General features: G+C 52.5%; 6 protein-coding genes across 6 annotated transcripts; 3 read left to right on the top strand and 3 right to left on the bottom strand.

Annotated features, from left to right (window-relative positions):
* Positions 1–534: 534 nt before the first annotated feature.
* On the top strand, positions 535–1,031 carry Z520_02105 (uncharacterized protein; the record flags this gene model as incomplete). Its single annotated transcript, XM_016772619.1, has 2 exons — positions 535–659; positions 746–1,031. 2 exons carry the CDS (start codon positions 535–537, stop codon positions 1,029–1,031), a joined length of 411 nt encoding a protein of 136 aa, XP_016636089.1.
* A 405-nt stretch (positions 1,032–1,436) lies between these two features.
* On the bottom strand, positions 1,437–1,952 carry Z520_02104 (uncharacterized protein; the record flags this gene model as incomplete). Its single annotated transcript, XM_016772618.1, has 1 exon — positions 1,437–1,952. The coding sequence occupies one exon, from the start codon at positions 1,950–1,952 to the stop codon at positions 1,437–1,439; it is 516 nt and encodes a 171-aa protein (XP_016636088.1).
* A 1,901-nt stretch (positions 1,953–3,853) lies between these two features.
* Positions 3,854–4,267, top strand: Z520_02103 (uncharacterized protein; the record flags this gene model as incomplete). The annotated part of the gene is made up of 1 exon (XM_016772617.1): positions 3,854–4,267. One exon carries the CDS (start codon positions 3,854–3,856, stop codon positions 4,265–4,267), a length of 414 nt encoding a protein of 137 aa, XP_016636087.1.
* Positions 4,268–6,216: 1,949 nt separating this feature from the next.
* Positions 6,217–7,352, bottom strand: Z520_02102 (uncharacterized protein; the record flags this gene model as incomplete). Its single annotated transcript, XM_016772616.1, has 2 exons — positions 6,217–7,166; positions 7,226–7,352. 2 exons carry the CDS (start codon positions 7,350–7,352, stop codon positions 6,217–6,219), a joined length of 1,077 nt encoding a protein of 358 aa, XP_016636086.1.
* A 6,178-nt stretch (positions 7,353–13,530) lies between these two features.
* On the top strand, positions 13,531–14,339 carry Z520_02101 (uncharacterized protein; the record flags this gene model as incomplete). Its single annotated transcript, XM_016772615.1, has 3 exons — positions 13,531–13,641; positions 13,693–13,911; positions 13,965–14,339. The coding sequence occupies 3 exons, from the start codon at positions 13,531–13,533 to the stop codon at positions 14,337–14,339; spliced, it is 705 nt and encodes a 234-aa protein (XP_016636085.1).
* A 3,983-nt stretch (positions 14,340–18,322) lies between these two features.
* On the bottom strand, positions 18,323–18,505 carry Z520_02100 (uncharacterized protein; the record flags this gene model as incomplete). The annotated part of the gene is made up of 1 exon (XM_016772614.1): positions 18,323–18,505. The coding sequence occupies one exon, from the start codon at positions 18,503–18,505 to the stop codon at positions 18,323–18,325; it is 183 nt and encodes a 60-aa protein (XP_016636084.1).
* Positions 18,506–18,894: the final 389 nt, after the last annotated feature.

Below are 18,894 nucleotides of genomic sequence, written 5' to 3'. Positions count from 1 at the left end.
TCGGTACGAATAGGGAACCCCCTTTGTTGCCGTTGTTTCAAGATTGAGTTTCGCCTCCGCGTTCCAGAGTTTGGCGGAGGTGAGAGGTTGAGGCCAGGGGGGCGTGCGCCGTGGGAAGAAGGCCAGGCGCATGCAGGGCTGGTTGGCAGGTATGTATGAATGCGATTCAATGCCTTTTTTGGGGGGGTTTTTGGTGTCACTAATTCTTTCAACTTCTGGTCATAGACTCAGAGGTGTCACAACTAACGAGGGTTTCTTCTCGTTGATTCTTCACTTTAGAATAATACAATCTGAACCTGAACCTGAACCTGAACCACGCCTGAACAAAGCCCTACCTTCCCTCTCCCTTTCTCCCTACAGAAAGTCAATACGCAGCCGAAGTATTCCCGCACCGCTCAGGGACCAAAGTAAACAAACAAAGAAACCACCACAAACCACCACTTCTTCCGTACGGGATTTGGAAGCACGACGAAGAAAAGAAACACCCCTTCGAAGAAAAATACCTAAGGACTAGGGTGAAGAAAAAGAGACAAGATGTGGCAGCCACACCCGCTGTTCAGACGATCCAAATGCGTCAACCCCAACCCCAACGACGATGTCTGCGAGAAATACACCAGCGTCTTTCTCACCACTGGTGTACCTTTACTCATAAGTCTATGGTACGCATAATCACCAGATGTCTTTCCCTCTCCCAAAAGAAAAACAGTATTTTCAAGGACCCTTCCCTGGTACTGACACTCTGTAGCCTTTTTATCATCCTCGCCATCGTCCTGTTCATCATCGTCCGCCGCAAGCGCCGCCAACGGCACGCCCAAGAAGCCGAGAAGAACCGCGAGATCGACGACGACAACGGCGATGTGGAACTGGTCGTCAACACGTACCCGAGGGATCAGGCGTACAAACATTTCGAGGCGCAGGAGACGGCTGGTGACGAGGGCCAAAGAACAGATCATCACCAATTCGAGCGGGATCTCGAGAGACAACAAGGCCACCACCTGCAGAGTCGAGATGTGTCGCCGGTGGGACGATGACATTCTCCTCTCCTACTTACCAATGGGGAGGAAATAGAGGAAAAGGCTCATTTGTTGGGTTTGTGTGAAAAAGGGAACACGGCGTTGTCAAATGTGGCTCTTTTTTTTTGGCTTAGCATGACCTTCCAGCATCGAAACAACGAATGAACAATCAATGAATGAATGGCATTGCAGTGTTGACCATCGTCAGCACCATCCTCATCATTTAGCGCTTGTTGTAAACTCGACGTGTTTGGGTATCATCAATTCCTCGATCGACATGTCTTTTTCTCCCTTCCTGGTCCTTCCATGGCCAGCCGACGCCGCACCAGCATCAGCACAACCACCGGTCATATCATATCCTGCACTTTTGACTTCCTCCACTCATATACGGCACTGCTGCCAACCCATGAACATGGTTTCTAATTAGGACTTGTTCCCCTTCTCAATCTCCGCGATAATCTCCTTCTCGATGCTCTCCGGTTTCGTCATGCTCCCCCACCTCTTCACGACCGTCCCGTCCCTCGCGATCAAAAACTTTTCGAAATTCCACTTGACGCGCTTGAGGCCCATGATGCCCGGCTTTTCACCTTTCATCCACTCCCAGACGGGTTCCGCCTTGTCGCCGTTGACGTCCGTCTTGCCCAGCACGGGGAAACTCACGCCGTAATTGACCTGGCAGAATTCCTGGATCTGGTCGTTGGAGCCGGGATCCTGGCCGCCGAACTGGTTGCAGGGAAAGCCAATGACGACGAACTGGTCCGGGTACTTTTCAGAAATGTCCTTCCAGACGGTTTCGAGGCCCTTGAATTGGGGCGTGAAGCCGCATTTCGAGGCCGTGTTGACAGCCAACACTACTTTGCCCTTGTGTTGGGACAGCGGGTAGTCTTGGCTGCGTTTGTCCTTCGGGGTGAAGTCGAAGAAGGTCGTTGCAGAAGACATGGTGGTGTTGGGATTGGGCTTCGGCTTGGGCGCAGCGGCGGGATCGAGCGGAGACGAGGAGGACGACCGACGTGGAGGAAGGGTGCTATTCGCAAAAGGACGATAACGTTGGTGCCGCTTATTATTATCGACGACAACGCCTGCGCTGTTGCTGCGGGTGGACTGCGCACAAGTTTTTAACCTTGAGATCTTGTGCTGCTTCGATAGACCAAGTCTTGTTGCGCGAACGAGAGGAAAAGGAACAGTTTTGAGGCCGACGCGGATTTGGAATGAGATCGGGGTCGGACGCATGAAAACGAGAATAGATACGGAGGGTATACGCTAGAAGCCGCGCGATTTGCCCTGGCTTTACGCAAAGTGGAACAACGTCAGCAGGAAGCAGGATAAGTATTTGGAATAATCAGCGTACTGCGGGATCAGGAGATGGGCTGGGGGTTCTGAGCCTTGCATGAAACGAGCATAAAACGATCCACTCATAAGCTTGGGATGTGTCGACTTTGAAGCAATAGGAAAAGTGTTTGCTACATCCGAGGTGCAACAAGTCAATGGCCTCGTCATGGTGGCGTATTTGATGCCAAGGATTTCGGAACATTCCTTGCCCCGAAAGATCACATGTTAAATCACGTGCATGACCACGTGCTTTTGAATCGGCCCGATTGACTCCCAGCCTTGGCATCGCCAACAACATGTGATGCCCGCTCGCCCCTTAACAGCCTCACCGCAGCTCGTATCCCCTACCACACCAACAGACATGCAGAGTCAGCGCATCATTCCCCGAGAAATCCAGCGCACCACCGCTTGTGGTCCGCATTGGAACAACTATTTCTCCGAGACAGATATGCGCTGATTCGTTCGACTCGCATAACCCAGGCTGAAAAGTGCGGGGTCGGACACCTGTCGACCAAGCAGCAAGCAAAGCACACCCTCTAATTGCACGTCTGGTAGGGGTCAAGAGTTGAGAATTGATAACAAGGTCCTAGAGATGAGTGAGGGTGCTCTTGCAGCTATGGCATCCGGAGGCGACGAGTTTCTCGTGAGCGACCGTCATATAACTTCCCTTGGGTCCTCCGTTCTGTCACTTCACTCCTTCTCTCAGAGAGTCTGTTGGAGGAGGATACAACTCCAATCAGGAAATTGTTTGATTCTTCTCTTTTGATCACGATATCAATTGCTGCCCCTTTTCTGATTTCCAACACACTGTCGGTACCGAACTTTGCCGCTTTATCCAAGCGAGACAGACGCTGCCGTCCAAATTGTCTGGAGCGCTGAAAGGCATTGTTTGTTAGTCCCCGAACTGACTCAGCTTTCTCGACGCGGATTACATACTCGCCCAGGTTTGGACCGCTTCAGCGCCTACCATCACCCTGGTAAGTTTCTCCCTTCTCGGTACCCAGAAGCGCCCCCAAATGCAAGCTCACCGTTATGGACATCTTGCTGCCGCAGAGGGTTGTTAAGGCAACGTCACTGTACAGCAGCAGACGGTAGTGCCATAGCACTGGCATTACCTCGCATACTCTTGAGGTCAGTGTGGTTACATTGCTCGAACCTCGTTTGACTTGCATCGCTCCAGGTCCACACCACCTCGTCGATAGACCAAGGGTTCTCCGGAGCTCCCCACAGAGACTTCTCGAGAAGCGAGGTTTACGAGTCTTTTTCGAGTGTTGTCAGAGCGCAGATCGAGAAAGACGGGAAGTTCCATTTCCACGATACCAGAGCCGGTAGCAGGATCAACCCTTGTTGTTGGACGCTGCGTTGAGTGAACACCTACCGAGTACATCTAGTGCCAGGTAAGCATTACCCCGGCCTGTAGCCGACCCAGTGCAACCGTGTTAACAAACTAAGCCAGGTCTCGATCAAAATTCGGTTTTTTGCCTTACCGGAAAATGTCTGGCGCCTTCACCATGCCACATGCCCTCACGGGTGGGGCCGGTTACAAGGCCAATCCTACGTACGACGAGTTCCTGCGCAAGCACAGCGGGTTTTACCGACGTCACAGTGCTGCCTCCAACGCCCTAGAGACTGACCGACGAGCCTCGCAAGCAGCACTTGACGACCACGCCGCGGCCGCCGCCAAGGCAGTCCAGAACGTCGCCGCCGATGGCGCACAACGCCGGGCAAGCGTCACGGTCGCAGAAGGAGGGGCCGCAACAGCGAACTCCAGAAAGGGGAGCGTAGCTGTCGCCAGCGACGTCACCCGAAAAGACAGTATCTTCGGACTGGAGGCCACAGGTGGGCGGAGAATGTCGGAGCAACGCAGGCCAAGTACTTCTCTTGCTAGTGATTTGTACCACAAGATCAAGGGAGATCACAAGTGAAGGAGAAGCCGGTGGGAAGAGATGATCGGTCGCAAAATGCTCCGTCAGGGTGTCGAGTGCGGATGCTGTTCAGTGTCGCTGAGGCGCTGGAGGTTGTTGGTATCGGTTTCACGCAATGTTTGTTGCCTTTCCCTATGCTGTGCCCATTGATGTTCAATCATTTAGCCGTTATAGCTCCCGATATCCACCCAGTTTTGATAGTTGTACTCTCCTCCGCTTTCTGCCGGTACTCCCAATCTTGGAATTTCTTGCTGAGCAGAAGTGCTCGTCTTGTTGACAGGGCTCGCTCAGTTTAGAAGTTGCCTTTGCGGCATGGGAGTGTCCAAACCATAGGGAAAGAGCTTTCGGGATTGGTAGATGAACGTTATTTGCTTTTGTTCTTTGCACTTGCAGCCCCCTAAATAGTGCATTAGTCGATCATTGTTACCACGTTGCCGGTACGGCTTTCTTTGAAGAGGAGTCCGAACCCCTTCTGAATGTCGCATATGGGTGCAGACAACTGCTACTTTGGCTCATTTGCAGATCGAGTACAAATCAGCTTGTTGAACCTGTCGAGATGGGGGGGGCCGCCTTGGATTCGGGTAATACTTCTGCCCTGCGCTCAGTGGAAATCTTATATCCGTCCACCACTGACCAGGGTCCGGTTTGTCTGGGGCACCGACCACTCCCTACACTTGTATACCAACACAAAGAATACTGTACCTTGATTGCATCCACGAGCTCTGCCTTCGTATGCGACCCATCGCCTACGCATGCTGACTGTGATCGAACCCACCGTCTTGCAAAACCTTGAGAAAACGTTCTCCCAGCAGGCGCTTTGCTGTTCACTGAGTGGGCATGTTCAAACGGGGACCCTGAGAGGCAAACATGGATAACCGCGGTCATAGTACATGTGTCTATCAATGGATTGATGGCTGAGTTGGGATATCAGAAAGAGGGACTCGGTTCACCAGAATTCACGTCAACGTCTTGTTTTGTAAGGCACTGGTGGTGATGCCCGGTTCGGGAAGGAAGAAGCCACGCGCTGTCTGCTCGGGCTGAGTAGGGCGATTCTCGTTTTGGAAAGCCTAGGAAACACTACGAAGGGAGACAAAGAGTCGAAGGCTGAAGAACAAGAAGTCCAGGTGAAAAAGCTAGCGGTCGTGCAGAGCAGCCTCGAACTTGTGCATGAAAGGGTTGGCAACCACGATGAGAGTGAAGATAGCCTTTTCAGCTCGCAATATGGCAGCCACTACCGTCAGTAACATCAACACTGAGACCAAACCAAAGGAGTGCAATTTACCCCGAGGAAAGGGAATGTCCATAGCAGAAGGGCGTGGCGCCTTGTCTGCACCAGCAAGCCCTGATGAAGCTCCAAATGCCTTCCCTGACAAGGTATCCATGAATGCATTTCCAGACATCTCCTGTTTCCATATCCACCTCATACACAATCCGTCAGCCAGACGAACATTGTGGACACTTGCACCGAGCTGGCCACTCTGCTTCCAAACAATACCTCCCCACACCCACAGTTGCCTGGAGGGAGAGGAATAATCTGCAGCGCCGCCAGATGGCATGCTTGGTCTGTCCGGCAGATCAGAGCCCAAGTCTCCTTCGCTCTTAGGTGAAGAGTCGTCGTGCAAACCTCGCCCTACTCAAAACAATCGCTAATCGATCGTGTCGAAGCTTTTTGGTGGGCCGAAACAGATAGGTTGCGGACCTAAAAGCTTTTCCTATACGCCAACGCTGCAATAATGAAACGGAAGATAGTATTCCTTTTTGATGGAAAGAATATGCCCGCGTCTAGCAAACCGTACCACCGTGGAAAATGCGACAAATGTCGAGCCGACAGTGAGATACCCCGACTTGATCCGACCAAGAGACCGTGCTTGATTGCATGTTGTACTGTGCCACCGAGATCGAAAGACAGGCGGAGAGTTCTCGTCGAGAAAGATTTTGGTCCCGCCTCATTACAAAACAAGTCGTTGAAGGTTCTTCTGGATCAAGATATCCTGCACGTCTTCCATGGTCTTCTTGAGAAGATTCGTATCAGTTGCATTGGTGAAATGAATATAGATTTCTCGATTGGAATTGCGGTTGATGGATCGGAACTTGTTGGCAAAGAATTGCTTGGCGGCTTCTTCGTCGCCGTCTTTGCCGGTATAATCGGGAAAATGTGCTGAAAGAGGTGATATGGGTAGCTTCTCTCGGAAGAGATCTATTTTATTGAGGAACAAGATGATGGGCTTGTCCTTGAACCACTCTCCGTTGACCAACGATTCGAACAGCATCAGAGCCTCGTGCATCTGATTGGCGTTCACGTCCTCCACTAGGCACTGGTCGTATCCGGACAAGGCGGCCATGAAAAGTAGACACTGGACACCTTCGAAGCAGTGAATCCATTTCTTCCGTTCCGACCTTTGTCCTCCGACGTCCATCATGCGGAAAGTCAGCTGCTGGAGCTCGAAGACGGTTTCAGTGATGCCGGTGGTTCGGAGTCTGGCATGGAGCATATCTTGGTCGTCCGGCAGCCAATCGGGCTCGAACATGCGATTGATGTTTTCAAAGTAAAAGGTCAGATTGTCATGAAGCGCAAACTCGTGGCCTTTAGCAACGGCCTTCTGCACGCCGGCGTCCTTCCACAGCGCAACCATGGCCTCCTTCACTCTCTTATCCCGGAATGCTTCATGCGCATCGACGTCGGCATTAATGCTCTCGAGGTATTCGGCATAGGCTTCGTTTTGCTCATCGGCAAACTCAATACCTTCATCTTGCATGATCTCGTACAAAACACGGAATGCGACGACGACATTGGAAAATATGACGGCCTTCACCTGCACACGCTCGTCATCCTGGAATCCACTAGAATGGATAATGCGCATCTGCTTGATGATTGTCGATTTTCCGGATTCACCCGCACCTACACTTATGTTAGCGGGCCGCAGTAGAAACATCGAACCTATACCCCTGGTCGCATACCTAGCAGGAGGATCTTGACAGTCCGAGACTCCAGTCTTCTATCTAAGCGTAACTGACGTTCAATCTTCGCATTTTGTTGTGCGGCTTCCTTTTCCCGCGGATCTATTTTGGATCCTGTGCAACCCATCGTGATGACGCGACGGTTGCCCAGTACTCAGATGTGAACGCGGTCGGCCTGATATGGGCAATGCAGCTTGTTATAGGCTATTTATTTCAGTTGGCCGTGATAAATCATGCTCGACCTGGAGAGAGCGAAGGCGTGAGGAGAATATTGGACCAGGAGGAGCTCAGGATAGGTATCCGCAGTCGAAGGAGATGAGATACCTGCTGTTCAAAAGGACCACGATTAGCAACTCGTAGGGGGTTGATGAGCCTTGCCGGAAGGAAAAACTCTGGCAGACAAAGAAGAGCCCCAATAGCAGTTCAACTCACCTCAAAATGGAGGACAATAGCACTGTGAGATATTGGAGAAAGGAGGATTGGACGCGGTTGCGTCCGATGATGCTCCTGTGTATGCTCGCAAAGGTACAGACGCTCAAGCAGTCGCGGGTGCTAACTGAGGGTGATAGACAGATGGAGTATGGTAGAGGTGTTGGATGCGTCCAAGTGCAAGGTGCAAGGTGGAGGTGGAGGAGCTGTTGGTACGGCAGGTGTCGCTGAAGCGTGGTGGCAGAGGGTGGTGGGGCGGACGCTTTGCAAGCTCCAGCAATTAGAATTAGAAGGACCTGATCGCTAGAGCTGTGAGTGGCCGGGGAGCCACGGGGCGTGATTTCCATCCAGCCTGGAGGGAGCCGGCGCCAAGGGAAGAAGCCCTTCCGGAGGGGCCTGGAGGCCAGGAGCAGCCTATAGAAGCCTGTTCAAGAGCACCAGGGGTCTCCAGAGGCACACGGATCGAAGATGGCGGCTGCCACAATTGCCACAGCTGCCACAGTGGATCATAGGGGGGAATTGGAGAGGCCCTCGACAGGCATCGCTAAAAGAACGCCAGAGGCCAATGTGGTCTAGAAGGGGGTTTAGAACGATGTGCCTAACAGGGGCCACCATGCCCCAGCAGATTGAATATGGGCAGGATCTGCCCTTTCGGGGGCGCTTAGGGCACCCCTTACGTCGCCCCCATGGTAAAAGAGCTTGGGAGCTCCCTTTAAACAAGAGTTTAGGTAGGGATTGGCCCCCCATGTGCATCTTCTCAGGGGCCGCTCAACAGTACCACGCACTTGCCACGTTTTTCTGTGTTTCGATCGTAAATCTTCTCATGTTGCCATCCCCTTGTGCCACGCACTTCCCGTCCCTTGTGTCACCAACTCATATAGTTGGGTGCCCAGTGAAGCATGTAACACGACCCGTGACTGCTGGAGGCCAGTTCGATTTACTCGTAGAGCGTAGAGGTGGGTTTGGGACCTGTTTCTTGTCGGGCACACCCTATTCTTTGACATGAAGTTGCAGTCGAAACGTTGGTCTGAACCACCAGCGGTCCGAGGGAGAGGGGGGAAGAATGTACCAGGCACTCAGAACTCCGTACCTTTCTCTCGGGGTAATAATATGTGTACTTGCATGCGGCTCTTGGTTTCAAGACTGGAAGACCATCTGGTTCAAGCTCCCTCTAGTAGTAGTACAGATCAGATGAAGTCCTGTGCATGAACCCGCGGGAAAGTCAACCATGAATTTGCGAACAGGTCGAGAAGGATTCAACCTGCTTCCTTCGGTCCGTGGCGGCAGGTGCCAGCAACCTAAGCGAAGAGGTCTTCAGCCTTCAGGCTCACTGCCAGATTTCTCACCGGTGCAGAATTCCGGATCCATGGTACTCATCTATCTTGGGCTTGATGCACACATCTTGTTGTCGCTCCTGGCGGACGACTCTGATGTCGTGCAACCTTCTTTCTACCACAGCGTCTGACACGAGGTTGCAGAAAACTCGTGGGAAAGTCAAAGTCAAGGTGGAAAAAGGTCCCAGCCAACTAGACACCCAACGAGACCCCTCCACTTGATCATGAAAATAATAAATCGTTCCCCAGGGTTGTTTCCTCAAGGACTCCCAGATGTTTGGCAGGACCATAAATATGGGTTTCACAGAGCCTGGCATTATTTTGTATCAGAACAAAGACCTCGCCCTTCTCCGAGTGAAGCAACCCTACTCCCAGGTACCTACGAATCTACGGTATCCGTGCGACATCAGCTCCGCCCGCCTTGTTACCTCGGTCTGATTTCTATCGGAACAATGCAAGAGATTTCACCCGGCATATTAGCTCCCGAGTCAGCGCATATTCCTCATTCAGGGCAACTATGGCGCTCCCGGCTGATCTCTGGAACAATGCCGGCTAATAACGAGCGGTGGATGAGGATTCGAAAGAAAAAAAAACTACGTCCCCATCATTCAGATTGCCCACATCGTTGTCTAGGAAGGGCTCTACTGCGTACTGCATATTGCCAGCACCTCAAGCATGGCGCTATACCTCCCGCGGAGTCAAGGGACAGACGAAAGCCTACGAGTGACAGAACAGAATACTCTGTCCTTGGAGATTTGTTAGTATTGTGGAGATCTATTCTGGTGGCAGTGGGCCGATCTGAATGCGAGTCTATAGCTGACACGCCCCGATTGGGGCCGAGACGAACCAGCTACTCCCGTGTCTCTCCGATCAGCAAGTGGTGGTGGGGGACTCGTGTCAGACCTTAGGATACGCGGCAGGGAGTACCGACGAGCAGAGTACGCTTTGATATACGCACAAGCCTTACCGTATGGTGGAAAGACACGCATCTTGACGCGTTCACCCGGTCGTTGCCAGGCGGCATGGAATCGGCAACTGCATCTGCGTAATTGCTGCAAAAGCTTTAAGTCAACACTCGAAAGGCCTAAATGAATCTACAGCGGGTCAGAAGAGCCTTGGTGACACTATACGACAGATCACCCCCGCCAACATGGACTCAATCTGTCCTATGGCTGTGTACCTGCAGATGTACTCTGTACCGAGTACTTTGTAACTGTTTACCTAAGAATCTCCTTTCGCGAGACACTTGGCTGCGAAAGGTAAGGTCCACCCTACCATGTTGAGCCTCAGAGGTGCCAATGGCTAATTTCAGGTTATTGGCGACAAATATGGTCCAGTCTCATCTGGCGGTTCAAAAAAGGGCAGGAGAGGAACATCGGTTCCGGAAACCGAGCATGCCTTGTGCTATGGGGCTTGTCGTTGTCACTTCGACACAGACCTATCTACCGAGTACAGTTGCGCCGGCCACAGTAGCTAGGTACCTAGGTACCTGGCACATTACAACGGCGAACTGTCGGGAGCCATATGTGAGCTAGGGACGTGCCATTCCACCCAGTCCAAGGACCATCCATAGCTTTGTGGCCTGTATCCTGCCTGAACAGCAGTGCCGTGTCGGGATCCTCCTGATTGATCATCTATGCATGATACTGGTACTCCTTCTAATTCTGTGTTCTCTCACACCGTGCTGAGTCCGAACCGATTCCTTGACTTTATTCTCACTGCATACAAGGCAGACAGGTACCGGACTTAAAATGTGCAAAGAGGTGTTTCGATTCCACTTCCGCTTTGGGTAGGTGCTTTAAAAAGTTGCCTATTACGGCTATGAAATTGCCGATCAAGGGGTCCGCGAAGATGACCAACATAATACCATGTGGTCGCGGCGGTTTCAAGCAGATCATCCCCAGAGGTGGGTTTCAGCGGTAGCTCGAGACTGCGGTCCGAGCGGCCCCAACCAAGCCACTAGGTATTGATGAATATCCCAAAACTGATACTTGTAAGGCAGCGCATCTTGTCAGCGACATCGACTGATGGGGTTCGACTGCAGGGCAACAGAATTGGGGGCCCGACGAGTCCCAGTCAACTAGGGAGCAAGATTCATGGAATGTCGAAATCGGTATGGGGAGTCTTGGATCGCAGTGTCGCCCTCCCGAACAACAGGCGATTGCTACGGCTCAACCTTGCTCTCTTCCGCAAGTACGCTTGAAGACAGCCCCAGCGCTTGACCAGGCCGCTGGGCGCTGAGCGCCATAGAAACCCCGGAGAGAGTCGATTAACCTGAAGAGTGCGGTTGCCTCATCCGGAATGTGTCCCTCTTGGCACTTGCCCAGCTCTGCAAAGCGCAGCCCTGCTAAGACTCGCGCCGCTTTTGATCTGCCCTCCCTAACACCACCATGCACATGACTCAACGGCTTCTCGGAACCCTTTGCAAGGGTCGAAAAGCAGGCACAGGGTCACGGTTGCTACAGCCCCAAACCCCTATGGCCTGCTCATCCACCAGATTCGCGATCGGTTCATTTTCTGCCTAATGGGAAGAGCAAATCAAACGATTTTCTACCCTTTACGCCCTTGGGTTAGAGTCCTTCGGGATGAGGTATCCGCACCATGCAACGGACGGGTTGCAGTGGTGGGCAGGGCCCGTATTGCTCCCCGGCAGTCCATGCGGCATGACGAACTGAAGAAATATATCATAGCACTTACCCCTTCGAGCAGTTTGTGGCGTCGACGCTAAATCAAAAACCGCCTATCTGGTACGTGTCGACGTCGAGATGTGCCTCCTCTGGCGGGTCAGTCCATGAGCCAGTGGAGTCATGCTGCAAACTTCCATGGGTGAACCATGCATCGAACGAGGTCCAGACGCCCCCAATCTCGAGTAGACCGCCCACACTTGCCATGCATCGTGTTTGACGTGGCTAGCTAAGGAACCATTTACGAAGCAGCAAGGGAGGCCAAGAAAGTATCGGTCAGCAAAAATTGTATTACATGAGCGAGCGTTTGCATGGAAGACACGCGGGGTGATTTATTGCGTGTTGGGCAGATGACACTCTCTGCACAGCATTGTGCTCATTGTGTTGGCACGTTGCTGTTTTGCCTGGCAGTTGGCGTGGACATCGGTGTGACCGATGCTGATGATGGCCTGTCGACCTTGTCGAACAAGGTCGTCTGTTGCCGAGGCCCCAGCGGCCATGACGGGTATATCTCTGACTTTCTCCTCCGTCTTTGGAAGTATTCCTGGTCGGGAGGGAGTTTAGAGACCCCTCGATCAAACAGCGACATTCGTGAGCGATTCTGATACATGCTAAAGCCTTCAATAATACGGCTCTGTCTGTGGGCGATTAGGTACCGAGACAAGCTTTGGGCCCGCCTGGGATGATATGATCGTCGATACATGAGATAGCTTTCAAAAGACATGGATTTGCTGCTGCTGGATAGGGCCCTGGGTGGAGACCATTGGGGCAGGTGGTGAGATGCGAGCTAGCTCACAGAGGCAGTCGGCCAGACGTTTCTGTCTATACTCAAAAAGGTCAAGGGCGCCTTCCCAGATAGGCAATTGGACTTGGTCCAAGCTTCTCCCGAAGCCAGTGGTCCAATCAACACACAGAATAAGGCCATAGCGTACAAGGACCCGGAAACCATTTCACGCGACGAACAAGGATATTGATGCCGAACATTGCTCATCCAACGAAACTTTCCTTGGTTGATGCAGTTTCGAGATGAATGACTTTGCTGTCTCTCCAATCACAGACTTTTGGCCCCCGCCTTTGGCTGACAAGGGCAGGCTTGTCCTGGACTCCTGGAGTCCTGGTAGCCTTACCTAGGGCCCTTTAGGCTGTCCATGACCTCCCACCCAGTCACAATGCCGCGTAATAACTCCTGGAGCATTGCCCGTGGTCCACTCCGGAATTGCTGACCTCAGGGAGAAGCTTCTAACCTGCTTCCACAGTCTTGGGTGCTCTCCTATGGCTCGACGGTAGCCGCCATGCCTCTTTGGGTAGTCGGCACAGGTTGTCCCTTTGGTTGGGATGCAGCCTAGCAAGGTCAAAGTGGCCAGGATCTGTTTCTGCCCGTACATTTTCCCGTCGGTCAACCGATACCTCTTTCCCAAGTGACCTCTCCAATAATGACACTTGCCAACCGCTACGCCCCGGTGCCCTCTGGGTAGGTCCCCCCCTGCAAGCGATCAGTTCGTGATTCTCGGGGCTAAGGATGCCGGGGTGCTGCCAATGCTGCATCTCGAGGGTATGGCAGAACAATTAATCCTCGTATGCTGCTCTAGCGTCGCTGGGCCCTGGATAGCCGCAGCCAGATCCCCAGAGGCGAATTATATCTCAATTCCCTTTTAACAGTCCATGGACATCCGCCGCATCTGACACTGATGAAATACCAAACACAGTCCGAGATATTTTTTTCGGGGAGCTTCTGTCTTACATACTCAACGCTTACTCAAGTTCGAGATCCGGCTTCGAGACTTCAGAAAAGATAAAGAGCACCTTCTGAGACCACCTTGTCCCTCGAATGACGTCGATCTGGGATCGCAATAGCAACATGGACTTTGGTTTTGTGAGCTCTCCGAGTCAATCACCAAGTCAATCACTTTTCCCGGCCGGACAATACTTCGACAGCACCTCTGAAGGATCAAGTCCCAACTCGCCCCATGTAAGTCCAGCCTGTCGACGCCTCTGACGACCTCAATCCTGACCGAAGCAGATGAGTCAAATGATGTTCAACAACGCCCCTATGCAGTATGACCTGTTCCAATATGGAGCAACGCCGGCATCATTTTACCCCCCGGCTCAGACCAACAAGATCCCCGTAGAATACAACAACGCCGCAGCCATTGATCAGACCGATCGAAGAAGACGACGGTCCGGCAGCACTTCGGCCCCAGCAGCCAAGGACAAGGAAACCATCCCTAACATGCACCTGGTTCGTCCACTCCCATCATGTCCCGTTGGCGAGGTTGACTGACTCGATGGCAGCGACGACGTGCCCAAAATCGAGCATCCCAACGGGCCTTCCGCGAGAGGAAAGAGAAACATGTCAAGGGCCTCGAGCGCCAACTAGAGGATCTTCACGAGAAGCATCAAGACCTGCTACAGTCGTATACTCGACAAGCTGATGAGGTCACCAAGCTCAACGGCAGGATCACCGAACTAACAGCCGAGCTCAACGCCCTCCGGTCATGTCAAGACCAGTCCTTCAGCGAGATGCTGATGCCAGACAAGTTCGACAAGTTCGACGCCTTCTCCACCCACGACAATATGCTGTACAACGGGCCAGACTGCTACTTTGACAAGAATGCAGTCGACCTCAACTCCGAGTTTGCATTACATTCGTTTGAGGATTCCTTGTAGCATAGTCATTGACGAACCGGGGATGCACCTTCTTTCGACCTGGCGTTTTACAGAGGGTTTGAGATACCTACCTTCAAGGGCTGTTTTTTCTTTCTTGGTTTTGTCGATTGCACTTGAGCGAACGCGCGCATCGCCGCACAAGCATGGACGGAATAACTTTTGGTATTCTGCACGACTACTTTTTGATGGAACATGTGATACGTTAGGGTCTCCCAAAGGGAATAAAAAGCCCCTCAGGGCAGGAGAATCGGGAGAGAGCAAAGACCTTCAACATGCCTTCTACATGGGTTATCAATCGCGGGCTTTCGCAGGAGCCCAGCGGATGTGGGATACCAGCGGTTCAAAGGATCAACGGATCAACTGGGGTGGTCGGCCGGCCACTTCGTGCCGATTTGAAGCACTCAAATAATCTTTATGTACTACAAGGCGATACCTCCATGAAAGTACACCGGAGTCACTTACACAAGAGACAAGAATTGCCTTGCATGCCTTCCCGAGCATGCTTGCCTTTCCTGCCGCAGTGCTAAGAAGATCATTGCCTGAACACGGCAATCGCAAGTAGAGTTTTGAAGTGAGCTAGTTTCTCTCTATCCCGACCCCCCTGACACGAAATGTTCCCGACACTCGCAGTTGGATGCTTCTCTGGTATCCCAAAGGAGGTATTCAGGCGCAATGCAAACTGAAGGCAATTCCCAGACAGCATCAACCGCTTCACAGTGACATGTTCGGGGACCTCTAGTAGAGGACGGTGTACGCGGGGAACATTTCGAACTTGAATCCCTGTTGTCCTTCGGCTACCGCCTCATCAACCCTTGCTGAGCTTTCCATTCGGACCGTATGGCAGAAGAATGATCGTCCAGACTTTGGAATTCCTGTCTGGCCCAACAGCTATTGTTTACTCGAGCGCGGACTCCAACGGCTCGTCAATGGGGGGTTACTCGGCCTCCGCTCGTTGCCCTGTTTGGGCGAGTCGCGGGCATGTCCATCACGAAGGGCTGCCCAAGGGGCATCTCTACAGGCTACTTGGGGTGTCGGAGAACCGCTATTGCTTGGATCGACACCGCCGGCAACTCGAGTCAGTGCCCTGGCTAGTATATCGAAAAGCCTAACTGGCGTACTCTCTGCCGCGCCTTCTTTTACTTCCTTTCCACCCCTAGAACACGGGCAGTGACTACTCGCAAAGACCCGAAGCTTTCAGTTCATTCCAACAAAGTGAGCAGCAGAGCATATCCCGATACGGATGGAGCGCCCGGTGTTCTCCAAGCGAGGTGAGCTCAAAGGGGAATGCGTGTCACACGTGGGTCGGACTGTGCGACGACATTTCGAGAATCTCGACTTGAATTTCTCAAACATCGAGTTGCTGGTAAGGGACATGGACCACACAGGTCATCCACATGAGAACCGCCCCTACCCCTACCCCTCCCCCTCTCAATGCCGCTCACCAAGCAGCAAGGACGTTCCCCAAGACTTTCCAAGACCTGAGGAGATCATGTCAGCATGCATCCGCACTATTCCAGTCCGCCCTATCAACCTGATGTGCGCACAAACCCCTCACCTTGATTTGCTCCGCCGAAAGAATTACGAGAAGCCAGGGTAATACGCCAGTCTGGGCATCCGGGTAGGGGTAGGCTTGAAGTATCGAGAGGGCCTGTCCCAAACCCTTTCCGCCAGCGGTCGTTGCGCTTCACGTTGTGCTCCGAGTCTTGATTCGTCCAACGAGGTTGTATCACTAATATCCTGATAGCTCTGCCCAAGGTGGTATTGACCTTGGACTGGCGTGCCGAGCTAGGCGAAGAAGCAGCAATTGATCGGCATCTCTCCTGCCACGACCAGCCGTACTCGCTTCGCAGTCCCTTTCCGGCATGGACATCTGCTCTGCCCCTCGAAATCATCCCACGGGACCTAGCATTTGCTCGATAAGGCCAAGTTTGAAAAGCCAATACAAGCGCTAGGCAACAAATTGGTGGGCCCGGCACTGAGCCCTGAACAGGAATAGTCGTTACAAGATGTGACAATATAAAACATCTCTTCCCAGCTGGACATCAGCTCCACAATGTAATGATGTGACACACCAGACCGCTGGCCCTCGATTGTGTTTCTCCTTCGGAAATGAACCGCCGAAGCAAGCGCTGACTTACCTGTCACGACATCTTAACATCTGGAACATGCCGGAGTGGGTAATAGTCGCATCCCAACTAGCACCCACCCTCTTTTCAGCTTCTCAGCTTCCCCGGGCTGCGTCAGATCCATTGGCTCTGAAACAATATACGAGTACCCTCAGGCAACGTGGCAATGACATCACGCCGTCAAGGTCTGACTTGTTGCCCAGGCCAGTGAGCGCCAAGTCCATGCCACGGCGTGTCAGGCTACATTGTGAGTCTCCTGCAGTGGCTGTTTAAATTTGGAGACCAAGAATGCTACTAGTCCAGAGGGGATACTATTCACGAGTACTCGGTACAGCAAGCGCTGAGAGGAGCTTCCGCACGGAGCCGACTCGGATACATTGATCTCGAGCCCAAATCTTTACGTGCGACGCAATCATCAATCCTTGAGGGGCCAAAGATGGGGGTATTCGCAAGGGAAAGCCTTGTGACTCGGCGATCCGCTGGAAACCAGTGTACGAGTACCTCCACAGTAGTGCGACTACAGATCGTCGATCATGGTAAAAAAAGAACTTTCCGAATAACCAGCCTGAGCACACCCGGGCCTCTACCGGTAGGGCCTGGATCCGATCCTTGTGGAGGCTGAACCCCTTTGGGAGGTGGTTCCTCCCTGTCGGAGCCGTTGGTTTTATGTAAGGGATGTGTAATAGACCTTCAGCCGCCGAAAGAACACCAGCCGATTTTGAACGATACCTTTGGGCTTATCGGGCAGTAGGTGGGTGATTTCTGCTTCATGGAGCTGTTCAACGATCGAGTTTTCAGTCCAAGTTATCATACTGGCCTTGGATAAACTGCTTCCTGATCCTTGGGCGGGCACTGGACGAGGTGAATCGAGCGCACAAGCACCGAGCCGCACCTGAATTCGCGAGCTGGTGATCAACGTTGCGGTTCCAGTGACCCTCTGGCAGTCTCAAGAGAGATGTCGAAGAGGATCCGGATCAAAACCACTTCGACGCGCTGAAGGACTGACTGACTGACAAGCATATAGGTGCTGTTCAGAGACCAGCAATGGAAAGAGGAAAGGAACAATAAGAGCCGTTGCCTTCTAATGCAGGAAGTCGGTGTCGTTTCCGCAGAACCTACCCAGCGATACTGCTACCATTGGCGGTCCAACCTCACGCGTGAAGACCATCTTCCACAGCCCACGCTCAACCTCTGGACTTCTGCCCCCGCGGTTCCTTCTCAGTACGATATCCAGAAGAGCCCCTTTGAAATCTGCCGACTGCTCAGAGTGAAATGAACGGACCGTGGCTGTAGCATACATCATCGCCAAAGGGGTTTTGACCTGCTCTTCCTCAAAGCAGGCTCAAAGTCAGCTAAGCAGCGAGCACGGTCTCGAGGCACCTCCCAATGATCTGGTTTCGGTACACATATGGAATGTGCTGGTGACGGCGTAAGACCAGAGTTAATTCGAGACTCTAGAAGCTCTTCGGAGATCTTGCTATGGTTACTGAACCAGAGCGTCGACACGACTCGATACACATAAAGAGTGCCAGCCGTTGTCGTCGGTGTGGATTTTCTCTCCTTACTCAAGTCTTACTTGATCAAGATCCCAGGTAAGTGACATTTGAAATGATATTGCACAGCTATCAAGTGTCTGGCGCAGCGGTCCTGCTCCGGCTTCCGACTTTCCTGGCCTCATTCCTCCCGGTTGTTTCTCCCGTTGATACCTTGGACCCGATTCCTGGCCGGCGGTCTATAGGACAGAACAGGCGCCGCTACCATCACTCCATCCCTTTCTTTGATTGATGATTGGTGTATTAAAACAAGACTGTACTCCCTTTGCTGACTCCGCTCCAATGCACTTCGTCCTTGGCCGCTTTATGATCTCGAGGCCCGCCATCGTTCCGCTCTCTTCCTTGCTTCAGCAACACTTGCAGGGTCACGAACACCCCACATGAACAAACCCAATGGGATCACAAAGGCGGTGAAGAAGCCGGCGTACTGCATGTTGTGTCTTGACATGGACACGGGCGATGCTCTCCAGACGAGAGGGGTCGTCATTTTGGCGTATTGTACAGGGTGTAGATATTGGAGAGGGATATGATATTGGTGACTTTGTTCGAGGCTGGAGTTTTTTCTCTTTTGTTTCTTGGTTCTTCGCTGGCGGAGCGTTTGGAGGCTTTGTTTTTGCACCTCTTCTTCCTCTTCTCGAGTATGTATATATGTGTGTACAGTGGAAGGTTGTCGATGGTCCAGTAGATGTGGCACTGCATCGACCAGCATGCCATGAATTCTGACCTTATGTACTCCGTCCTCCTTTCAGACGGGTGGATGTTTTCAGCCCCCGCGAGAGCCTGGCGGGTAGGCACGCACACCACCCATGACGGGCCATCATACCACCAAGGCCCGGGTTGGGCCACATGAAATGGCGCAAGGACGTTGCACAATGG

This window comes from Fonsecaea multimorphosa, assembly GCF_000836435.1.
Source record: "Fonsecaea multimorphosa CBS 102226 unplaced genomic scaffold supercont1.3, whole genome shotgun sequence".
Taxonomy (NCBI): domain Eukaryota; kingdom Fungi; phylum Ascomycota; class Eurotiomycetes; order Chaetothyriales; family Herpotrichiellaceae; genus Fonsecaea; species Fonsecaea multimorphosa.
Note: the sequence above shows the minus strand (reverse complement) of the source record. Positions and strands in the feature narration are given on the sequence as shown.